The following is a 13,943-nucleotide window of genomic DNA, read 5'->3' on the forward strand; positions in this document are numbered from 1 at the left end:
AGAGTCCAAAACAAAAACAAACTGTAATGAGAGCTTTTGATTTAACGAATGCAACATGTCGCAATTACATTTTCCACATCCAGAGACAACGTAGTCTATATTCACCAAAGCAAATCATTGTAAAAGAGTAAACTACACATTTACAGGCTGTGAAAGAATGCTCCAGATATGGCATCTGTAAAATAATGGGAGAGACATTTTTCAAAAAGGGCATGTCTCATGACACAGGTTGATAAAAACTGCATCATACACACATGGACACCATGAAAATGCTAAATGGTTTTTGGGTGAAATGCTCTGAAGAATCATGGGTGGAAAACAAAAAAATATATGATTTGGCCCTTCTGGTATGATCCACTGCTATGTGATTATGAACAGTTACGTAATTAATGATTGACAGTGAAAGGCAGTGTTTTATTTGATCAAAGAAAGCTTCCCAGCCACAGAAAACATTATTGAACCACAAATAAGAGAGAAACATGTCATTTTCAATAATTTATTGTTGTCTTGTATAGAAAACTAACCCATAGGGTCTCATAAAAAAACACTTCATTCTCAATATATACAAAAATACAAGTGCATTGTAGGACTGATCAATTCCAAGATTGAAATGAAAGGTTGCTTGGGAAACATAAAATCCCATCAAGAAAGTATTAATGTAATGTGCCCTTCCTGCTTTCGCAAAGCACATGACAGTAACTTGTACTGAAAGTGTACCCTCATTTCGTACTTGCAATATCAAGACATTTTGGCAAGCAAAGTGTCTCATGGTGTGATGGGTTTGCCTTCATATAAACAATGCTTGCATGCTTTATTGCCTGGTTTCTTTTACAGCATTATCAAACAGGGAAGACTAAAGACTATGCAGTACAACAGCAATCCAAGTTTGAAAAAAAGTGCAATATAATACAAAATGATAAAACTGGTACACTGCAAATCCCAACAGATGCTACATGATAGTTCCTAAATACAGGGACATTGATATGTAGCTTATGTGACATATTAGCTGCAACCCAACATAAGTTATATACATTTCCTCATATACATGTTAATATAGCCTATTTTCTCTGGAAGACTCTGGCTAAGTGATTTAGTGTATGGAATGCCTAATTGCTTTAAAATGGATGGACAGACAAAAGAAAGCCATATGCTGATGAGAACCTAAACTTAATTTGTGAGGTCCCAAGGGCACTCATGTAGAGGCCACTCCAGGCATTTACATGAGTGTCTTTCCTAACCCCTCAGCTCCTGCGTTTTGGAGTGAAATACTGATATGACCCATAACTCCAAAGACCTCAGCAGAGCAGCCCTTTTACAGCTTGAGAGCACACCGTTCTTTGCCAGGCCAAATGATTAACACCAGTCCTGTGAAGTTCCCCTCTGCACATTCTGCAGTGCAAGACTCTCAGCTTGGGGAGCTGTTGTCTCTCAACATCTGCATCTTGTTTCATGCTGGGGCAGTCTCTCGCAGTTCCGACCCTAGCAGTCCTTCTGCCACTGCCGTCCATTATAACTTGCTGGAAGCCCCCCCAATTCTTTTTGTCTGGAGCAGTAAGTGCTAAAGTAAAGACAGGGCCATACAGCACGGGCAGAAGTCCTGGAAAACAGCCTAGCAGACCTGCAGAGCACGGCTGTTACCGGTGAGCCCCTCGTCAACCTGAGGGATGCAGGAGCAGGAGAGGAACTGGGTTAGATTATATACATGCCTTACAGTCAGAGGTTATTACAGCGTAACAGCACATTAGCATGTATCATGTAGACATTAGCATGTACCTCAGTGTAAGCAGGAGGTGGTGGGTACTGGAACTCCGGGTGTGTGCGGATGAAGATGGGGCTGTCGTCGGCGTCGATGTCATCCAGCAGGGGCGTGAGGGGGCTGTCAACTCTGTAGTCGCAGGAGATATCGCTGTAGCTGGGCGGGGCGGATGGCATGCCCCGGGACACCCAGCTGCTGGAGGCCAAACTGCTCTGCTGGCTGCTCATACTGTTGGTGCGGCTGCTGAAGCCATTGTAGGGGATGGTCCCAATGACCAGGGGCAGCTCCAGGAAAAGCTTGTCACTGCCAGGGATGTGAACGTAGATCTGCAGGATGAGGGAGGGAACGTCAAACACCATGCAATCGGCTACTGCAGAAATATCCAAGAAAGTCCCCAGATTACGTTTTCTCCTGCCCAGCAAAGATTAAGCCTGTTATCAGCTGGGACTAAAAAGTAATAAAGTTGTAGAGAATGGGAAGGGAAGGTGTTCTCACCCTGAGAGCGTACTCCACGCGAATGATGTTGCAGCCCAGGATGGAGGGCTTGATTTTGGGAATGCGTATGGCTTTGCCCTGCCACGTGTCGCACATGCCCGAGATGATGTGGTCACCGCGCACGGCTGAGAGCTTCTCACTGCGGACCTTGGTGCGGCCATTAGCCTGATAGGTGTGCTTTGCGATGATAGCCGCCTTCGGCACCACAATGCGGGAGCAGGTGTTCTCAAACTTGGCATTGATGCAGATGTCTTCACCCTCGCAATAGCCCTTGCGGTCGATTTTTGCACTCAGAGACACTTGGCCATCAGGGATGAACATGCAGGTCACCTTCTTATCCTTTGTCCCACCTGTGGGCGACTACAAAAATGACACAACAATTTAAATATCATCAAGCAGTTGTTCACTGATCTTTGAAATCCACAAGTGCTGAAGTAATTATTTAATTAGTAATCCAAATCAAACATTTCTGCAAATAAATTGACCATATATAATTTAATCCTATAAGTAGATTCACTGTTACATTATGAATAGAAGCAGTATGAACTCAGACCTAACGGATTAGCTAAAAGCAGAGGCTGTGTTATAAACCCTGCAGCGTCTCACCAGGAGGTCAGGGGTGTTGACATCCAGGGGCTCTTCCACCTCAAAGAATTTCTTGTACTCCAGGGCAGGCTCAGAGTGCCTCTCCATGACCGCCTTCACATAGTACTGAACATAACCAAACTTTCCCATGTAGGATGAGACCAGCTGCCTGTGAGGGAGAAAAGAGCGGAGAAAGGGAATCAGGATAGAAATGCACAGAAACATTTCATTAATAATCCTTTGTCTGGTTCTAAATATTGCCAACTTCCAAAGGGACCTACCCGTGCTGAGGAAGCTCAAATCCAAACATGTACTCATATCGGTTGCCTGGTCTGAGGGTGACAGACCCATCCACATCTGTTGAGGAAAAGAAAGAGAAATTAATACTTGGTTTACTCATCCCCCCCCCCCTTTTATTTTATGTGCTTGGACCAGAAAGTGTCAGTTTGCCCTTTTCAAACATATGCTGACTTGGTCATGTTCTGGTTACATCTAGACCCTCCCAAATTATGCCAAGTACAGTGCCCAATACTCTGGACATCCCCTATAATATTTCAACACAGAGACATCCCTGTAATTGTATCCATTCTAGCCTATATTCCTATTGGCAGGACCCCAAACCAGGGCAAAGTTGTCCCCCTCCCCCTCTTTAATTATCACACAGCCTCCTAAAGTAAGCTTGAAGGGTTGAAGTTAATAAACATATACAGCCATCATTTTAGGATGTATCTATTGAGACTTGTAGCTTGTAAACTGCATATTTTTATTGCATTTATTTTTTGCCTCTCAATTATATTCACACGTCCAAATCAGAATAGCACATTTCTATTAGCTTCCAAATAATTATTCTTACTTAATTATTCTTTACGAAAATGTATCTTTACGTTTACGTTAAATAATTATTTTTTCAGGTCATCATTTACCTTGTGGATGGTCATCCAGGTGAACAACTTCCTCGTATTTCAGATATTCAATCTCATCACGGCAACGTTGTTTCCCCTTAGCATATTCCACCTTTGCGCATCCAGCTCCAATGACTCTCATAGCCGAAACCCTGGTCACCTCAGACACTTCCACTATAATCTTCCCGGCTACTTTGTCCCCGCTGCAATAGTAGAGCTTGCTAGGATCACTGAAAATGATCTCGAAAGACTTCATCTTCTTTGAGGCAACCATGTTTGCCTTTCGTTGGCTATACAATTTGAACAAATTACAACAGCAGTTAGCTGACTTTACAGTTGTTAGCTAGCTAGGTGTTTTTTTGACGCAAATACAAATGCAAATGCTTAAGAATTTTGTTGTTGCAGCTGAGCACAGCTAGTGCTTTCTTTTCTGTATCCTACTGCTCACTGTGATAACATTAGAGACTGTAAACACTAAGGAAGAATACAGTTTTATATATGCCCAAGTTCAGCCCAGTGATTCACGGCTCTTGTTGACCGGTTTCACTTGCATGCATGTGTAACAGTGTGGCTCGCCGCATGCACACCTCTCCTATTGGTTGAATGTTATTGTTTGTCTCGTCCTTAACCAATCAGCGACCAGAAGCGGCGCGTGTACACCTCATGGCTGAACATGAGCTGCGAATGTACAAATCATCTCATTGGAATGAGGGGCCAGGGGGGGTGTGTCGTGAGGGCGGTAGGGAAGCGAGGAACAAGCCCACTTGGACAGTCATCCAATCACCGAACGATATTTTCCTGGAAAACCCTGACACGTGCGGGTGTCCAAAATTCCAAGCTTCCTCAAAACAGCTGTATGTTCGTTTCTCTTTACGTACCTCCAGGGAGTAGCCAAAACTACGGGAATGTATTTTTGAAGACTCCTTCAAAGTCTCCTACTGCCTCACACAGTTATCTAAACCTTGGAATATCTAATTCATTTCAAAACTGTTGTTATTTCCGTTTCAGAAATGTTAACAAATGCAGAGCTGGGGAAAAAAAACAGGAAACAAGTTCACATGTTCACATTGCGTTCAAATAAGTATTAGAATCACATAATGTAATGAAAATGTATGAATGTAAATGTCACAGAAAAATAGTTAATTCACCTACTCCTACTTCAAATTATACTTAATCGCTATGTAGCTCAGGGGTTCTCAAACTTTTTAATATCAGGCCCCCTGGAAATTGCCACCGTGGGGCTAAAGTTTAAGCCAACACCCACTGCAGCCTCGATGTTTGAAGGCGTTCGAGCCTACATGATGTCATACGTTATAATGTCAGATATATGTAGCAGATGTAGCAGATTATTAATATAAATATATAAAAATGCATATTTTTGTAACAGCGTTTATCATAATATTGATTATAGGATGCATAAACCAGAAAAGTGTTCTTTTGATCTGAAAAGAAAATATTCTTAAATAAGTTCCTTTTTTTGCTCGAGGAAATATTGGCACAAACCCCCCCAGTGGTCCTGACTCTTATCTTAATATTGAGCAATGTTCCTTGCTATTAACTGCTATTGCATACACTTAGTATAGTTTCTCCAAAGTTATGATGTGATGTGACTGCCACTGCCTACAGCATAATGCAGGTGAAAATATACATAAATAACTAATTATACCAGTTAATTATACAGATCTATACAGAACCAGTTATATGAAAAGCAATATAGAAATATTTGTATCCAGTCTGTAATAAACAATGACTACGGCAAGTTTCTGTCTACTGAAAATGTGCATTGAATTTTACATTTTTTTCTTATTTTTTTCATTGACTCAAGCAATGGGTCTAAAGATATTTACCATTTAAAGATAACTTCACTTCATTGGCTTGTGTTGTGTTGCATACCAATAACCAGGGCTAAATTCGGTCAGCAAAGAGCAAATTATTTTGTAATGTACATGACAAAGTCTTGAATGTATAAAACATCCTCCAAATATAAAACTTACCTTTACATACTTCACCTCAAATGAAATACCATGTAAATGTTATGTAGTGCTTGAGTAAATACAAATAATAAGCCTGCTTTTTTCCTTCCCTAAAATGGTGCATTCTCCTAGGCAGGTTATCTGATTTGAAACATTGCACCCACTAATTCTTGCCTTGCCCATACTCATGTGTTGAGCATACCATGCATATATTCTATTTTACATTTTGTTGCAGCTGTAGATCACTGAGAAATGGTGAGATAAATGTTGCACCTACCTGTCTGGTCACCCTGACCAAAGATGCTAGCATCCTGCAGAGAAAATCTGACTCCTCCAACCCCCCACCCCCTTCTTATTAACTTTTGTTAGGCTGCCATCTACTGGCTAATGTGCCTCAGTCACATACTATTTGTAGATGTCCAAAAGCATTGCCAGACAGTGAACCACTCTTTTTGAGTTTGGGATGTATACCTCCCCTTTATTAACTCTCACAATTTGTTACATCTGTATAAATACAATTTCATTATTTTCACTTTTAGGTATCTTGTTATTTTGTTACTTCGGTCCAAGCTGTAATGCAGTTGTAGTTGGGCTATAGTTTATTAAAGGATAACAAGACACATTGCATTTGAACAGAGAATATGTTCAAAAGCCACAAGATGTTAAACAGGAAGTTACATGAATACAATCTTTCACTCTCGTTTGATTTTGTAACCTTTATTTGTCAAACCAGCCTTGATATACGGGGCTGGATTGCAGAGCTCTGTGTAAACTAAATTATTGATGAATAAAATATTGATCATATTATTTTTGCTTATATTTTGCTATTTGCACCCTATCCATGTCAAAGTGATCATTTGATCAGAATAAAAATGTACCTTGGCTATAGTTACTAATTAGTTACTAATACAGACAAGTATACATGCACATATGCAGTCACACACAAGCACATGGACACATTGACCATGCCTGTGCAAATGCACAGGTCACATGCAGACGTCCATACACATGTAAGCGTGAACATACACATGCGATCCCAAACGCACAGCCATACGCACACATTCATACATGCTCACATTCATAGTGAATCTCTGTTCCAGTCCGAGACTAAAATATAAAGCAAGAATTTTTCCTCATACAACAGAATCCAAAATTCACATATAACAAGTTCACATTTAAAATATAAAATGCATCCAAAAGCATACAGGCAAGACGCTGGAGGTAAATCAGTGAAAGTAAATTTGCATTTACAGCACATCCACTGCAACTCCTGCTTGTTTAGTTTAGTCTGTGAGATGACGAGATATGACATCCTGCTGCCTGGAGTTAAGAAATATCAAAGCAAATGACTAGACATGATCCATATCCTAATTGTACATCAAAGGGGGGAGGGTATTCAAAACTGTCTTCTGCTCCTGCAGAACATAAGTGGCATCTATTCTCAAACTCCACAAATGCAAACTAAACAGGTCTTCCAGACCTTTCAGCTGTTCTTCAGTCCTGCTATGTTTGTGCTCTGAGACATTACTCAGTTTGAGCTGCTGCACACTGTATTTCTCACTGGAGCCACCGTGGCTTCCAGCTCCCATCGTTCCAGAGGGACACGGACCACGTTTCCTGATCCCAGCGCATCCAATATAGTCCACTGATGCCCATGGCTCAGTCCATTCTGACGGAGTGAGGCTCATGTGATCTGGAGCTATTGATAAGCCAGCAGATTGTGCAGTCGCCCTGCTAAAACAGCCACAGCAAGTGTCAAAGGCAGATTGGGCAGGTGCTGAGCAGTCCCAGCTGGCACTAAGTGCACCTTGTCTGGGTCTGAGAGCATCACGCGGGCGTCCTCCAAGGCCGCCACGGCGGCAGCGCTGGAGTTGGTGTCCCCAGTGGCCAGGAGGTCAAACACACAGGCCTGGAAATAGACGTCTGGGACGGGGAGGAGGGCGGAGCAGTGTGCGTGGGCTTCTGTGGAGGGCTGGGGCAGGGGCCGGCTCAGCCGCTGGGAGGCTGGGCAGCCCCACACGCACAGCTGCAGGTCCTGCTCGGGCGTGAAGGTGTCCACGATGGGCCTGGGGGCCCGCACCGACAGCCCCAGGGAGCGGCCGCTCTGCCGCACCACCAGCCTGGTCCCGATGTGAGCCGCCCAGATCTCCACCTGCTGCCCGGGGGCCTGAGAGCGCACCTGCAGGCTGTGCTGCCCCCGCCGCTCCCCGCCCATCACCGAGCCATCCACAAACGCAGGGGGCACGTCGTCCAGCTCCGCCTGGTAGATCTGCTGCTCAATGCACTCACGCCAGTTCTTAAAGATGATGGTGATCTGAGAGAGCGGAGGAGACAACAGAGTCACAGAGGCACACAGAAAACCCACATACTGTACAGTCTGAAAGATAAGTTTAATTATGATTAGATGCTGAGTTCTTAGAAGCTAACATATTGTGGAAATTAGCTTTATCTTTATCTGTTAAAAGAGGAACAAAATGGGTGACAAAACTTGAACAACACAAAAAAGGAACAAGGAAATTACTATTAAGAAAAGTCCCCAGTCGACAATCTTTCCTGCAATGTCTTTGTACTTTATAAAGGAATTACAAGCACAACGAATATTTCTGTAAGGTGGAGGACAAATTAATACTGATAAATGCACATACATACATAAGCAAACACACACATATATTATTTTTACATTCAAACAAGAATATGCAAAGCATTTATTATATGGGAGTGTAAAGACATTATTATCAAACAAAGCCAATTGTAGCCATTTTGTGGGCCAAGGTTATACAACTGGAGCTGCTTATCTGACTAGAGACTAGAGTAATGAAAATGTTCTTCCAGTTCATTTTCTAATTATTCATCTTACATGCTATCCCTTATGTATCAGAGCACTGCGATCATAACAGAGAGGTGGCTGCTCCAATACACAGCAAACTCCTGCATTGAATCTCATCCAGAATTATGACTTCTAATGATGAAGCTGTCAGACAGATCATACATCTCAGCATGTTGGATGTTTTGGACTAGAGTAGAGGAACAGGCAAACACAAGTAACACTTGGAACTCACGTCAGGCTTTTCCCTTAGCAGAATGTAATTTACATACTGGTCTTTTGGGAAAAGCCTCATGACTCTACTTTATTTTCAATCAGAGGAATACTCATCGGTGATTACACTTCTGACATTCACAGCTGGGAGGGGACATTATCATCCTGACGTCATTGGAGCTGAAATGGTTCTATGATTAAAGGTGTGTCCAGAAGCGGGCCGAGGCGCTGTGTGACTGACTCACCTTGGTGAGGGCCGTGGCGTACGCAGCCCCTCCCGTGGGCGCGCTGGTGGCCTGCACGTACAGGTACTCATTGTCGATCAGCGGCCACGCTCCCCGCACCGCACAGGTGTGGAACTCGTCCTGGAAGGTGCGCACGTGGGGGTCACCGAACACCCCGCAGTGGACGTACTCCGGGGCGTGGCCCTGCTGCTGCTGGTAGACCCTCTCGTAGCAGCAGGCGTCCCCTGAGAGAGGGGCCTGGGGCGGAGGGCGAGGCTGGGCGGTGGGGCCGGTTTTGGGGCAGCGGTGCTGGATGAGGAGGTCCTCGATGCCCTGCACGGCGGAGTGGTAGGCCAGGTCCCCCCGGCAGGCTCGCGCTGTCTTCTTGGTGCAGTGCGCGTAGGAGCGCAGGGGGCTGCAGTACCGGACGTCAGCACCCTCCCGGACCCGCAGGTGCTGAGTGGCAGCCACATAGTCCGAGTTACACCTCAGGATCCGGCACTGGGCCCAAACTACAGGGGAGAGGAGGGTCAGGAGGGGAGAGGAGGAGAAATGATGAAAGGAGAGAGGAGAGAAGGACAAGAAATGGGGGAGAGATGGTGAGGGTGTATTTAAAAACATATACATTTAATCAGCTTTAAACTGGGTGAAAGAAGGCAGATTTTCTGTTTAGCTGGGACACATTTATTCTGACACAAGCTCAATGCTGTTAAGCATTTCTATTTAGGCTCCGGTCACAGACAGGTCCCAGTGTTGTTTACCTTGTGAGCAGCACAGCTGACTGAGCAGCAATGCCACAACAATGCTTCTGTTCCATGACAGCAGTGTGCAGCCATTGCAGACAGGCAGTTTCCCCATTCCCTTCCATACAGATAGAGCCCGAGCAGGCACGCAGGCTGCAGACCTCACACCAAAATGAATTCACCACACTGTACACAAGGGGGAGACAAACCAAGATACTACTTGTGTTTCCAGTAAACTGTCATACAAGTTCATTACATATTACATTATTGGCATTTGGCAGACGCCCTTATCCAGAGCGACGTACAGTTGATTAGACTAAGCAGGAGACAATCCTCCCCTGGAGCAATGCAGGGTTAAGGGCCTTGCTCCAGGGCCCAATGGCTGTGCGGATCTTATTGTGGCTACACCGGGGATCAAACCACTGATCTTCGGGTCCCAGTCATGTACCTTAACCACTATGCTACAGGCCGCCCTAACACAGTTCAAACACAGTAATCACCCAGAAACATTTTATGTGATACGAACAAATACGTTCTTTTAAAAAATGTTTTAAGAACTAAATACGAAGTCATTTCCAAATGTAAAAAAGGGTTACTGTTATTGTGCTTTCCTCGCTGAACACTGAAAGTTGTACCATACCTTTATTGCAATGTGTTGATTATGTGTGTGGCTGTTTGGTCCAGTAATGTAAGTAGCACTTTTAGAACCCATCAACTGGACTCTGCATCCTTTCTGTACTCTGACTTCATTCAGATGACACAAAGATACTTAGGCCTGAAGGAGGAGAAATAGAGAGGGTGAGGAAGGAAAGAGACATAAAAAGTAGAAGGTAGAGAAACATTGGGAGGAGCAGGTATAGGGAAAAAAAGATGTGCCAGCCTCACATCAGTTTCAAAAAGGCAATAAAGTATTATATGAATTGAACAGTGTGTGGATGAAGTGGCAGACATAAGATATCTGCTTCAATCTGTACAAAGTGGCAGACATAAGACATCTGTACAGATGTACAGCTTGAAATTGGCACGACAGAGCAAGTAGAAACAGCAACTGCCAACAATCCTGGTAGTGGACAATAAGAGAAACAAGCATTCTTTCCAATCCAAAATGAAGCCTAAGAAAAAGGTTGTACCCCATTGGTAAATCCATAGAATGTAATACTTTGTTTCTATTTATTAATTTACCAGCTACTCCTATACAGAGTGAGTTACATGGCTATCATAAGAGCAACATGGGCAAACAATATGCAACTGTACAAAACAATTAGTGCAATTAAACAGGGTCATATTATAATAATAATAATAATTATTATTATTATTATTATTATTATTATTATTACTATTATTATTATATGTATTACTTATTATTATGGTATTACTTACGTCCACCAACATGCACACAGTTCTTACACATTACACCAAGACATATCCAGTAGGCCTATACAGTGGAATTAACAATTACCATTATCATATTTAATAAGCAGAACTCCTCTGGAAAAGAGACCTAGTTTCACTAGGACTTGCCTGTATGAACAAAAGTTAATAAAAATAATTGAAAAGAACAATGTCCCTCCAAAACCATCTTCTAAAAAACGGTGTGCACAACAAGCCCACAGCACACATCACGCAGTGCTTGCTGATAAATTATTGAGGTGTTCAATGAAACTCTTCCCACGGGTACATCCTGCCATTCAATGGGGAACCATTATAACTTTATTGAAATGGTATTTCAATTTGCTATAGAGCCCTAAAGTGGCAAAACTCTCCAAGTAATTTCTGTAAAGAGAACAAATTGGTGTGTGACAATATTTTTGTCTGTCCTGGCACTCAATCTAACCACTATATCTCCTATTTCAATTATAGCATTATTTCATACCATTATGAGTTTTTGGTAACATTAAATGAATGTAACATTATGCAAGAATAAAACACTCACTTATTTTCAAAGCACCATAGCTGTTAGACCGGCACCTAATTCATGGATTTGTTTTTCTATTGCTTTCACGTCACGTGTGGCAGCCATACACCATAATTGACAATAAAAATGGATTCCAAATCTCAAACAAAACAAGCTTGATTATACCTCTCCCAGCCAGTTCCATTTCACTCCGCTTCAATGACCTGCTGAAGACGATTCAATATTTTTTCACAAAAATGAAACAAACGGTTGTTGGTAGTAAACGATAGTAAGCAAAGCATGCCACCACTCTCCTTACAAATAATACTGATCAAACGGACATTTTGCAATTTGGACTCTCTCCCTCTCTGTTTGCTGAAATGGATGTGCAAACAAATGTTGGAAAGAAGGCGTGCAACTTCAGTCTGTTTTTCATATTGTTTCTAATTTGGCTTCAGGCACTGTTTCGCAAATGGCAAAGTGATACTTAATCGCAAATTTAAAGACACCGTGATAGTTTTTATTAATTATGTAATTAATGTGACATCCATGAAACCAGACAAATGGTGAGCCATGTTGAGAATGTTTATCCCAACTGTCTGAAATGTTCTGGGAACCAAACATTTAAAAGCTACAGTATGTAATGTAACTTTTATTTTTTATGATGAATGTTTTCATCTGACCTTTATCACAGTTTACAAGACCTGGGCCCTTCTGTGGAGACAGGGACACAGAGGGAGTTGCAGGGCAGAAATAGAGGGCTCTATATATATATCACTTTGCCCCCCCAAACTCTACCCCACCCCTCCATGTGTTCAGGTCTCAAATAGCTGTTGCTAAACTGGTGGAAAGAGGGAGGCAGTGGGCCGAAATTCTATAAGCCACTGGACACAGCACTTAATGTGCAGAAATTACCGTTCTGTTTCCTTGGCAGATACGGTTTAATTGAAGTGTTAATGGTCTGTGTTTGTAATATTGTTCCCCTCTGTAGTGCAGTGTTGTTTTGAATTCAATAGGCCTGCTTCCTTTTGTTGTACAGACTGCATTATACTTGCAAGTGTGCACAGTGGTTTGGAATGCAGGCGATTCTGATGTGGCTGCACTTTTGGGGGGGGTGTAAATTTTCCTCCTTTCAGCACTGCTTAACAAAATCCCTTGACATCCCCGGCCTGTGCGCATAACCACAACATCGCCTCTCCCACGCCACAGGACAAACCAGAAAATGCACACAAACACCAACGCATATAGAATGGCATCACCAATACCTCTAAACCATTCCAATCCTATAACACCACCCTTTTTCCACCTCACATGGACACACTGTCAAAATTCCCACATCATCAAAGCTGTCCCACCACCTCTCCTATTGGGTCTCCCACAAACCCACACATGTAAGAGTAATGCTGGGTGATGACGCAGCATATGAATAGACATCCGTGGGTCAATGATCTCTGTTTACTGTCTGTCTCACACATCCCTGCGTGCCTGCATGTCAGTGCTCATTTGCAGCGTTTCTCATCACACAAAGACGTGTGGCTCATTCATTCATCCAATTGTCTCTGCATAAGAAAAGAAGAATCAATAAAGCAATGTAGGCTGTCGATTTGTTTTTGTGCTTTTACAGGTAATTAACGGCCAGTAGAATAGAAGAGCTATTTGAAATAGTTAATCAGCAATGTTGGGGTTTTTCGGTGGTAGCCTATTTCTGCCTGAATTTATTTTATTTTTTTTACAAAATAACTAGCTATAAGTAAATGTATTCTGTTGTCATCCATTTCATTATTTATTTTTTAAACCAGTACTTGACATATTAAAATAAAATACACCCTATGAAATTTATATTATCAGGGTTAGAGGAACATCACACAGAGCATACAGTTTGTCAGTAACAGAGAAACGTGATCCTTTGGTCTCATTTTGAACAATAAGACTGTAGGCTACAAGGGATCGTCGTTTCAAGTGATGTCACAGTATATCATGAATTGAATCGAGAAACAATTCTATACATTATACCAGCATTAAAAATCTTACCTTTAGATTACAAGTAGTTCCGTTACTGGTGCGTAAATGTCTACCAGTCAGTTAATCAAAACGAAAAAATTCCGAAGACACCTATCAGAAGACACAAACGCACTCGTAGTGTAGAGCGATGGGTCAACGCACAATACCGGTGTCAGTCACAAACTGGCCCCGTAACCATCAGCTTTTCCGTTCCCCCCGATGTCAATTCTCGAATGAGTGAGATTTTTGACAGAGTTCCTTCACGAGGAGTATAAATCACCCACCGCGGACACCTGCTGCTCGCGCAACAACTGTCGGCTTGGGAGCGCACTC

At 42.7% G+C, this 13,943-nt stretch overlaps 2 protein-coding genes across 2 annotated transcripts; both read right to left on the reverse strand.

Moving 5' to 3' along the window:
* Positions 1-482: 482 nt before the first annotated feature.
* Positions 483-4,281, reverse strand: txnipb (thioredoxin interacting protein b). The gene is made up of 6 exons (XM_061246259.1): positions 3,760-4,281; positions 3,118-3,193; positions 2,858-3,005; positions 2,252-2,611; positions 1,774-2,082; positions 483-1,657 (listed from the first exon to the last, which is right to left on the reverse strand). Exons 1-6 carry the CDS (start codon positions 4,010-4,012, stop codon positions 1,610-1,612), a joined length of 1,194 nt encoding a protein of 397 aa, XP_061102243.1. The 5' UTR covers positions 4,013-4,281; the 3' UTR covers positions 483-1,609.
* Positions 4,282-6,160: 1,879 nt separating this feature from the next.
* On the reverse strand, positions 6,161-13,943 carry hjv (hemojuvelin BMP co-receptor). The gene is made up of 5 exons (XM_061220462.1): positions 13,641-13,943; positions 10,356-10,490; positions 9,734-9,901; positions 8,994-9,484; positions 6,161-8,025 (listed from the first exon to the last, which is right to left on the reverse strand). Exons 3-5 carry the CDS (start codon positions 9,828-9,830, stop codon positions 7,411-7,413), a joined length of 1,203 nt encoding a protein of 400 aa, XP_061076446.1. The 5' UTR covers positions 9,831-9,901; positions 10,356-10,490; positions 13,641-13,943; the 3' UTR covers positions 6,161-7,410.

Source organism: Conger conger, chromosome 1, assembly GCF_963514075.1.
Source record: "Conger conger chromosome 1, fConCon1.1, whole genome shotgun sequence".
Taxonomy (NCBI): domain Eukaryota; kingdom Metazoa; phylum Chordata; class Actinopteri; order Anguilliformes; family Congridae; genus Conger; species Conger conger.